This window comes from Pinus tabuliformis, chromosome 2_2 (genome assembly GCF_031772625.1).
Source record: "Pinus tabuliformis cultivar Carrire ecotype Pingquan chromosome 2_2, CPIR1, whole genome shotgun sequence".
NCBI classification, from domain to species: Eukaryota; Viridiplantae; Streptophyta; class Pinopsida; order Pinales; family Pinaceae; genus Pinus; species Pinus tabuliformis.
In genome coordinates, this window is record NC_142300.1 from 664,525,986 (window position 1) to 664,536,488 (window position 10,503).

The window sequence follows — 10,503 nt, forward strand, 5'->3', positions numbered from 1 at the left end:
TTTCAAAAATATTATTAAAAAAATAATTTTATTGCCGAGATTCTGGTAGTTTTGACCATCGCAATTCACCATATAAAAAGGAGTAGTCTTTAATGCGACTTTTTGAAAGTCTTTCTGGCGATTTTTTGGTGAAAATCCAGTAATTTATTGAATCCAAGTTTGATAGCTAATTTCTGCACAATGAAACCGTCCCAGGGGTTTTTCAGGGTGCTGAATCCGACCTGCAATTTGATTTCTTGCCGGATTCCGTCACCAATCTCAAAAAGTCGCATTATAGACACTCCTATAAAAAACAATAATACCTCAAATCCAACTCACTTTTATTATTATTTCAAAAAATATTATTAAAAAATTAAAATAGAGAGACCCACATGAACACCCCCAAACTACCGTTACCACATCACCTCACAAGGTTTAAATTTCGAAAGAATGGAAGTTGTAATTGAACATGGTCAAATTTAGCATGTGATCAGTTATTTTATTTATTCAATAATGTAATAATGGTTTACCTTGGTTTACCTTATTTAATATAGGCCAAATTTAACCATGTGCAATCTTGAATGTCCCCCTTAGGTTATAAAGCCAGGAAGCTTCGTGTAATTTACATTATCTCACGAAGACATTTCCAAGCTCCTGTTAGTTTGAGAAATTCTGAGTGCAACTCATAGGTTGGCTATGCTTCAAGGTTGAGTTTGAAGTTGGAATTAATGGTGTGCAAGGTCAGTCTAGTCAAAGCTGAAATTCTTCAACAAGGGGGAAGTACCCAACAAATGGGCAGTATTACTGGACATGCTCGGTGCATCCATTTCTGTCAATGCTAATGGCGAAGATAGTTCACTCTTCCTCCATCCACGAGACTGCTACAGCCTCCAAAAATCTAGTAATCTTCAAAATATTCTAATCTTCTTTTGTTTCAGACAAATTTTGTTTATTTTCTTTCTATGCCCTATATTAGGGTTGTCAATCATGTAGCTTCTTTCTAACCCACTACTATTCTTCTGAGCCCTAGTTAGGCCAAATGAATTGTGATTTTTCAGCTTTAGAAACTAACTCTAGACCAGTGACATAGGAATTTGAAAGAAGAGATGGGATAACCATCCCCACCAAGTTTCACTAACCCACTATTATTCTTCTGAGCCCTAGTTAGGCCAAATGAATTGTGATTTTTCAGCGTTAGAAACTAACTCTAGACGAGTGACATAGGAATTTGGAAAGAAGAGATGGGATAACCTTCCCCACCCAGTTTCACTTTCTGACAACCCCTTGATCTATATGATGCAGGAGCATCCAGCTCTGAGGAGACAGAAGGTGGTTGACTGTCTTATGGAGGGAACCAGGTTAACAGAAGTTGTCATTTGTTTTAAATTTTCTTTACTAGTTGTTTGATTTTTTCCCAGAAGGTCATTTAGAGACCATGGTAATTGAAACTGTATCTTGTTTTTAAGTTTGGAAATTAGTTAACCGTAAATTAGTCTTTAGTATAAGAAACTGTTACTTAGTTAGGATGAATTCTGGTAAGCAGTTTAACCGAAAGTGGGAGCAGTTACGCTACCCAGATGTAAAACAGAAGGAAAAGGACAATGAAAAGAAACTCTCTTCGGAATTAAGAAACAGACAGATACATTTTCCTCTAAGAGAAAGCAAAATTGTATTGTTTAAAAAAAAAAAACCACTGTCACATAAATATATTGCTACTGTTTCCTACAATAACACTTTACTGTAAGAGGGCTATAACAGACATAGCTATAACAGGCATACTGTAAATTATTTGATTAATATTATTTGCTTCAGCAACCATTATAGGTCTTGTACAACAAGCATGCGGATGAGAAACAAAATATTGAGCACATACTGGAATTAGCAGACAACAAAAGAGAAGGCACTGCTACGGGGAGCCATCCCACGCAGAGAAGAACAAACTAACGACAATCGATATCACATTAAACCAGGTACAAGCATATCAAACTTAACTGTTTTCCATTAGATTTATAAATGCTGGATACACAGTATACAAAAGGTTTATTTAATGAAACCCTTATGCACAAAAGAAACGCACCATAAGAACGCTCAGTAAGTACTGTTCCTTTATCATTGAAGTCATTGTAAGAAAACAAGAACATCGATTAAACAAACCCACGGAATCACAGCAAAAAGACGGACCAGGTCGATTACTGGTCAAAAACGACAGTCACCATATATATAACGGTCCTCAGGAAAAAGGAAACAAATAATAAAGTTCGTTTACAGATACAGAAAACCCCACAGAGTGCTTGCACATTCAGCAAACGGAGCCGAGTTCATTAAATACAGAAAACTACAGATTGTTTACAAAACTAGCAACAGAGCCGAGCTCATTTAATGCACAAACCCTCAGACTGTTTACAAATTTAACAAGCAGGCCCGAGCTGGACAAGATCCTACCCGTTACACCAAGTTGGAAGGGGTTTTGGGCTACATCCAAAACGCACAGGGAGCACGAGCCACGGCGGCCAACCGCCCAAGTAACCTGCATAAACATATCGACATGGGTCAGCGTTGAGACAAGGGCAACGATAAGAAATATCTGTAGATGAACAGGCAACCGCATTGGACTTTGTTTTTACCTGGGTTTGAAGAGAGGCATTGCAAACGACCAACATCATAACCTGAAGAGCAGAGGAGCAGATCTGTTAGGATCTGAAAGATGTGGAGAAGCAGGGTTTAACATAGAACCCTAACTTACCTTGAAACCCGGATTGAGGCGGAGCGACTCGCTGGAGCTCGAACCGAGAGAACCTACCATAATAACCGAGGTGAGTTGACAGAGAGAAAACAAACTTTGTTGCAGCAGAAAATAACCAGAGAAACAGTCAGTTAATCGATTTACAGAGAGGAGTAGTAACAACTGGACACTCTCACAAACATACCAACGAATAAAGGAGCAGAAAGGTCGGAGGCATCAGAAGAATCCGCGCCGGAGCGAGGAGCAGAGGCGCCAAGAAAACTCGCAGAGCAGAACTGAGAATTTTGCATAGTGAAAATGACAAAGTAAGTGGACTAGGGTTAGTGACAAAAGGCGGGAGTAGGTCAAGACCTGAACCGGCAGATGGGCGTTGATAACTTGTACCACAGGTAAACCAACCGAATTATCCCGAAGTTGTACAATCCCAAGTTAATTCGCATTTACACTCGTACGGTGAATACAGAGTCGACAGGTGGAAGAAGGGTTGGGCCATCAAAAGTGGTATCAGAGCAGGTTGACAAATAGGAAGAATGGAGGGTGGTAGAGGAAGAGGAAGAGGAAGAGCTATTCGGAGAGTAGCAGAAGAGGGACTCCGTGAGGAGATCTGCGTTTTGCGAGAAAGATTGGCAGTGGTAGAAGCTGGGGGAAGAAGGAACCCAGCGGATGATAGTGATGAGGATGTGGCAGAACCAGAAGATGAGGTTGAAGGGGTGACACCAGAACTCCGGTTATTAAAGTCAGTATTGATGTCTAGTCATAAGCTGAAGCATGAGCTATCCACTTATGAAGGAAGTCTGTCTGCAGACGTGTTATTGGATTGGATAAGCGAAGTGAACAAATATTTCGAGTTTGAGGAAACCAGTGAGGACAAGCAGGTGAAGTTCGCCGCCACAAAGCTGAAAGGACATGCGTCCTTGTGGTGGGACAGCGTTCAGGCAGAAAGAAAGAGGCAACACAAACAGCCTATAAGGAAGTGGGCCCGAATGGAGGCCAAACTGAAGGAAAAATTTCTACCAAAAGATTATCAGATTATGTTGTACAGACAGGTACAGAATTTGAAACAAAGAGGAATGATTGTTAAGGAGTTTACAGAGGAGTTCTATAAGTTGAATTTGCGGGCAGGGTATGTGGAAGATACCCCAGAAAAAACAGCCAGATTTGTGAATGGTTTGAGGGGGGAAATACTGGATGAAATCGGTATCCTTTCACCCCGAACATTGGATGAAGCCTACCAGTTTGCACTGAAGGCAGAGGAGAAAATTAACCGGAAGCAAAACGCCAGGAGAGGAGGTGGAACTGGCAGGGGAAAAAGTAAGGTTTTTGGTAGAGGTAGAAGTGCAGGTTCCAACGAAGAAGGCAGCAGCTCTAAGTCTGCTGGCACAGCAGAGAGGGACAATAGCACTAGAGGAGGACGACCAGCTCAGCAAGGGCGAGGAAGTGGTCGGGGCAGGGGAACTGTCCAGTGCTATCGTTGCCATAAGTTGGGACACAAATCATATGACTGTCCTGAGGGTGAACCTGTAGGTGGAAGAGGAGCTTATGTTGCTCATTCAGAGGATGCTGAAGCAGCACCTCAAGAAGTGGAAAATGCCCCAGAGACAGGCGAAGCTTTGGTATTGAATAAGGTGCTGTTAAAACCAGCAAAAGAAATTGCAGAACCTGATCAGCGAAAAGATCTATTCTGGACTGTTTGCAAGTCACAGGGCAAGTGCTGCAAGCTGATCATCGATAGTGGAAGTACCGACAACTTGGTAGCAGTAGAGATAGTGGAAAAACTTGGTCTGAAAAAGCTGAAACATCCCACTCCATATAAGGTGTCATGGCTGCAGAAGGGACACCAACTGTTGGTGGATGAACAGTGTGAGGTGGAGTTTCAGATAGGCAAGTACAAAGACAAAATCATCTGCGATGTTATGCCGATGGATGTCTGTCATATTTTGCTAGGACGACCCTGGCAGTTTGACAGGAGCGCAGTCCATGATGGAAAAACCAATTGTTACAGGTTTGTCAAAGATGGGATCAAGCACACGCTTGTACCCATCAAAGAGGAAAATACAGCAGAAGCCAGTGGAGTGAAAGCATTGCTGATGGGTGGAAAAGAATTTATAAAACAGATGGAGGACAGTGAAGTAAATTTTGCTGTCATACGAAGACCAAAAGCGGTGATATTGAATACACAGATTTCAGATTTGCCCGAGGAAATCCAGAAACTGCTGCAGGAATTTGGGGACATCGTGGTGGATGACCTTCCGGATGAACTCCCACCCAGGAGAGGTATTAGTCACTGCATTGACTTTATACCAGGGGCAAGTCTGCCAAACAAAGCAACTTATCGAATGAGTCCTAAGGACCATGAGGAAATCAGGAAGCAGGTCCAGGAGTTATTAGACAAAGGGTTGATTCGAGAGAGCATGAGCCCCTGTGCAGTACCAACCGTGCTGGCTCCAAAGAAGGGAGGCGAATGGCGAATGTGCACAGATTCCAGAGCCATAAACAAAATTATGGTTAGGTACAGGTTTCCTTTACCAAGAATGGACGATATGATGGATTGTCTGAGCGTGGCAGCTTATTTCTCGAAAATTGACTTAAAAAGTGGATATCACCAGATTCGAATTCGAGAAGGAGATGAGTGGAAGACAGCTTTCAAGACGAACGAAGGCTTATATGAGTGGCTGGTGATGCCATTTGGGTTGAGCAATGCTCCCAGTACGTTCATGCGTTTGATGAATGAAGTGCTGAAGGAGTTTATTGGAAAATCTGTGATAGTTTACTTGGACGACATCTTGATTTTTAGTAAAACTAAAGAAGAACATTTCAGGCATGTACGCAATGTGTTGAGGAAGTTGCAGCAGAATAAACTGCTGATCAATCTGAAAAAGTGTACTTTTTTTCAGCGGGAGTTAATATATCTGGGCTTTGTAATTGCAGAAAATGAGCTGAAAATGGACCCAAAAAAGGTGGCAGCTATAGTTAGCTGGCCTTCACCGGGAAGTTTATTTGAAGTCCGCAGTTTTCATGGATTAGCGAGCTTCTACAAGAAATTCATCAGGAATTTCAGTGAGATTTGCGCACCTATGCTGGATACGATCAAGAAGACAAATCAGCCATTTCAATGGACTGAGGCAGCGGAAAGAGGTTTCCAGATTTTGAAGAGGAAGATTACTGAAAGGCCGATATTGAGGCTGCCTGACTTTAACAAACCTTTTCAGGTTCGTTGTGATGCCAGTAATACAGTCATTGGGGCAGTATTAAGTCAGGAGGATAGGCCAGTTGCATATTTCAGTGAAAAGCTGAACGAGAGTAGACAGAAATACTCAACCTATGACAAGGAATTCTATGCAATTGTTCAGGCGTTAAAACATTGGAGGCACTATCTGTTGGGTAATGAGTTTGTTCTGTTTACAGATAACTCTGCGTTACAGTACATTATGCAGCAACATAAATTGAACCACAAGCATGCAGCATGGGTGGAATATTTACAGAATTTTACGTTTGTACTGAAACATATCAGTGGGCAAGCAAACAAGGTGGCAGATGCGCTGAGTAGAAGGATACTACTCTTGCAGGAAGGTACGATGCAGGTTCTAGGCTTTGAACACCTGAAAGAGCTGTATCAAACAGATGCTGATTTTAAAGAAGCCTATGAGGCTTGTCAAAACCCTCTGTTAAGGAACAACAGTCTGTGGTTGGATTATAATTTACAGGAGGGATTGCTATTTAAAGGCGGGCAGTTGTGTATTCCCCACTGCTCTATGCGAGAAAACATAATTCAGGAGAAACATAGCGGGGGTTTGGCTGGACACTTCGGTGTAGATAAGACGGTAGCACAGGTACGACATTTTTATTTCTGGCCAAAATTACAGCGGGATGTACAAAGGTATGTGAGTAGGTGCAAGATTTGCCAACTGGCAAAGGGCCACAGTCAGAATACAGGTTTGTATTTACCATTGCCCATTCCGAACCGACCATGGGACTCCGTCAGTTTAGATTTTGTTTTGGGTTTGCCTAAAACACAGCGGGGTTTCGATTCAGTAATGGTTGTGGTAGATCGATTTTCAAAAATGGCACACTTTGTACCTTGCAGGAAGACCAGCGATGCTACTTATGTAGCACATCTGTTTTTCAATGAGATTGTTCGACTACATGGACTTCCAAGGTCCATCATCTCCGACAGGGATGTGAAATTCACCGGTCATTTTTGGCGAACCCTGTGGAAAAAGTTGAACACTCAGCTACAGTTCAGTTCCGCTTATCACCCGCAGACCGACGGCCAAACGGAGGTTGTGAACCGGAGTTTGGGGAACTTACTTCGGAGCTTAACAGGTGAGAATTCCCGGACATGGGACCGTGTACTAGCTCAGGCAGAATTCGCATACAACGACTCACCTAACCGCAGCACTGGTTACAGTCCGTTCCAGATTTTGTACGGCATGCATCCACGAGGCGTGCATGAGTTACGAGATTTGGGAAAGCTTGAGAAACGAAGTGCGGATGGTGAAGATTTCGCTCAAGCAATGAGTAATCTTCATGAGCAGGTTAAGCTGAAGTTACAGGACAGCAGTCACAAATATAAGCAACGGGCAGATACCAAGCGCCGGGAAGTTCAGTTCAACGTTGGGGACGAAGTCCTTGCGTATTTACGTAAGGAGCGTTTTCCAAAACGGGGGTACAACAAACTAAAGTTCAAGAAGATTGGTCCCTGTAAAATCATTCGGAAATTTTCTGCGAACGCCTACGAGTTACAGTTGCCACCCGGGATTGGCATTTCTCCCATTTTTAATGTGGCAGATCTGTTTCCCTATGTCGCAGATTCGGGAGACAATGCAGCAGCAGAGCCACCGCGGGACACCGGTTGTGAGGAACATTCGTGGATGAGACAGATGCCAATGGCACCACCCCTTGAGATCGAAGGAATTCTGGACACACAGGTAGCTAAGCGCACACGCAGGAAGGAATATCTGCGGTATTTGGTCAAGTGGAAGAACCGTCCGATAGAGGACAGTTCGTGGCTGAATGCGACGCAGATACAGAAGGCAGGCTATTCTGTCGACGACCTCATGGAACGGAGCCATGACTTTTTGCCACCCCGGGAGCCTGATGCAGGAGCATCCAGCTCCGAGGAGACAGAAGGTGGTTGACTGTCTTATGGAGGGAACCAGGTTAACAGAAGTTGTCATTTGTTTTAAATTTTCTTTACTAGTTGTTTGATTTTTCCCAGAAGGTCATTTAGAGACCATGGTAATTGAAACTGTATCTTGTTTTTAAGTTTGGAAATTAGTTAACCGTAAATTAGTCTTTAGTATAAGAAACTGTTACTTAGTTAGGATGAATTCTGGTAAGCAGTTTAACCGAAAGTGGGAGCAGTTACGCTACCCAGATGTAAAACAGAAGGAAAAGGACAATGAAAAGAAACTCTCTTCGGAAATAAGAAACAGACAGATACATTTTCCTCTAAGAGAAAGCAAAATTGTATTGTTTAAAAAAAAAAACCACTGTCACATAAATATATTGCTACTGTTTCCTACAATAACACTTTACTGTAAGAGGGCTATAACAGACATAGCTATAACAGGCATACTGTAAATTATTTGCTTAATATTATTTGCTTCAGCAACCATTATAGGTCTTGTACAGCAAGCATGCGGATGAGAAACAAAATATTGAGCACATACTGGAATTAGCAGACAGCAAAAGAGAAGGCGCTGCTACGGGGAGCCATCCCACGCAAAGAAGAACAAACTAACGACAATCGATATCACATTAAACCAGGTACAAGCATATCAAACTTAACTGTTTTCCATTAGATTTATAAATGCTAGATACACAGTATACAAAAGGTTTATTTAATGAAACCCTTATGCACAAACGAAACGCACCATAAGAACGCTCAGTAAGTACTGTTCCTTTATCATTGAAGTCATTGTAAGAAAACAAGAACAGCGACTAAACAAACCCACGGAATCACAGCAACAAGACGGACCGGGTCGATTACTGGTCAAAAACGACAGTCACCATATATATAACGGTCCTCAGGAAAAAGGAAACAAATAATAAAGTTCGTTTACAGATACAGAAAACCCCACAGAGTGCTTGCACATTCAGCAAACGGAGCCGAGTTCATTAAATACAGAAATCTACAGATAGTTTACAAAACTAGCAACAGAGCCGAGCTCATTTAATGCACAAACCCTCAGACTGTTTACAAATTTAACAAGCAGGCCCGAGCTGGATAAGATCCTACCCGTTACACCAAGTTGGAAGGGTTTTGGGGCTACATCCAAAACGCACAGGGAGCACGAGCCACGATGGCCAACCGCCCAAGTAACCTGCATAAACATATCGACATGGGTCAGCGTTGAGACAAGGGAAACGATAAGAAATATCTGTAGATGAACAGGCAACCGCATTGGACTTTGTTTTTTACCTGGGTTTGAAGAGAGGCATTGCAAGCGACCAACATCATAACCTGAAGAGCAGAGGAGCGGATCTGTTAGGATCTGAAAGATGTGGAGAAGCAGGGTTTAACATAGAACCCTAACTTACCTTGAAACCTGGATTGAGGCGGAGCGACTTGCTGGAGCTGGAACCGAGAGAACCTACCATAATAACCGAGGTCAATTGACAGAGAGAAAACAAACTTTGTTGCAGCAGAAAATAACCAGAGAAATAGTCAGTTAATCGATTTACAGAGAGGAGTAGTAACAACTGGACACTCTCACAAACATACCAACGAATAAAGGAGCAGAAAGGTCGGAGGCATCAGAAGAATCTGCGACGGAGCGAGGAGCAGAGGCGCCAAGAAAACTCGCAGAGCAGAACTGAGAATTTTGCATAGTGAAAATGACAAAGTAAGTGGACTAGGGTTAGTGACAAAAGGCGGGAGTAGGTCAAGACCTGAACCGGCAGATGGGCGTTGATAACTTGTACCACAGGTAAACCAACCGAATTATCCCGAAGCTGTACAATCCCAAGTTAATTCGCATTTACACTCGTACGGTGAATACAGAGTCGACAGGTGGAAGAAGGGCTGGGCCATCACTATATAAGGGTAAAAAAAGTATGCTTGAAAATATTAGGGAAAGACGGAGAGATCCGTTCTGTCAAGTGGGCCTATATCATATGAAACTATGACTAAAGTTGATCTTATGCTTATTCCCCTAATGTGTCATGTTTATGTTCTTTTAAGTTGGGAGAGAAAATATTAGGGAAAGACGGAGAGATCCCTTCTGTCAGGTGGGCCTATATCATATGAAACTATGACTAAGGTTGATCTTATGCTTATTCCCCTACTGTGTCATGTTTATGTTCTTTTTATTCTAATTGTTATGCAAATATTGTAGAAACTATTGAATAATATTCATTTGATTTTTACACTACAATCTTTTTTCTGTATTTTTACTTCTTAAAATAAGGGATTAGTCTCTCTCGCTTTCTCAGGAAGAACGAGATGCCTTGACTGTAGCATGTTTCCAACAACATCTAAACAGGGTATTTCATATATTGATCAATACCTTGAGCATATCCAATACCCAGTGAAGAGCCAGCCACATCAGTGGCATATCCACCAGCGGAGCATTCTCTAAGTTTAAGGTAGCTCTCTTGTTATCGGCTTTCTTTCAATCAGTCAACTAGAACTATCCGTAAAAGGTTTTTATATTAATCCAAACCCTAGAAATAATATAAATGTTTTATGAGCGAAGTATGGAGAATACAAGTTTTTTATATTAATGCAAACCCCAAAAATAATCTAAATGTTTTATGAGCCGAAGTATGGAGAATAA

At 42.0% G+C, this 10,503-nt stretch overlaps 2 protein-coding genes across 2 annotated transcripts; one reads left to right on the top strand and one right to left on the bottom strand.

The window, feature by feature from the left end:
* Positions 1-2,198: 2,198 nt before the first annotated feature.
* Positions 2,199-3,012, bottom strand: LOC149194366 (uncharacterized). The gene is made up of 4 exons (XM_089407653.1): positions 2,907-3,012; positions 2,723-2,775; positions 2,604-2,645; positions 2,199-2,506 (listed from the first exon to the last, which is right to left on the bottom strand). Exons 1-4 carry the CDS (start codon positions 3,010-3,012, stop codon positions 2,315-2,317), a joined length of 393 nt encoding a protein of 130 aa, XP_089263779.1. The 3' UTR covers positions 2,199-2,314.
* A 240-nt stretch (positions 3,013-3,252) lies between these two features.
* Positions 3,253-8,465, top strand: LOC149194367 (uncharacterized). Its single transcript, XM_089407654.1, has 5 exons — positions 3,253-4,724; positions 4,875-4,996; positions 5,747-6,900; positions 6,985-7,755; positions 8,346-8,465. Exons 1-5 carry the CDS (start codon positions 3,253-3,255, stop codon positions 8,463-8,465), a joined length of 3,639 nt encoding a protein of 1,212 aa, XP_089263780.1.
* The last annotated feature ends 2,038 nt before the right edge of the window (positions 8,466-10,503 follow it).

Excerpts from the sequence above, each read along its gene's own strand:
- LOC149194366 (XM_089407653.1), bottom strand. The coding sequence starts at position 3,012 with ATGCAAAATTCTCAGTTCTGCTCTGCGAGTTTTCTTGGCGCCTCTGCT. Across the intron at positions 2,646-2,722 it reads GCCTCAATCCGGGTTTCAAG|GTTATGATGTTGGTCGTTTG; the intron begins GTAAGTTAGGGT and ends TCTGCTCTTCAG. Across the intron at positions 2,507-2,603 it reads ATGCCTCTCTTCAAACCCAG|GTTACTTGGGCGGTTGGCCG; the intron begins GTAAAAACAAAG and ends ATGTTTATGCAG.
- LOC149194367 (XM_089407654.1), top strand. The coding sequence starts at position 3,253 with ATGGAGGGTGGTAGAGGAAGAGGAAGAGGAAGAGCTATTCGGAGAGTA. Across the intron at positions 4,997-5,746 it reads TGAACTCCCACCCAGGAGAG|CGAGCTTCTACAAGAAATTC; the intron begins GTATTAGTCACT and ends TTCATGGATTAG. Across the intron at positions 7,756-8,345 it reads ATGCGACGCAGATACAGAAG|GTCTTGTACAGCAAGCATGC; the intron begins GCAGGCTATTCT and ends CAACCATTATAG.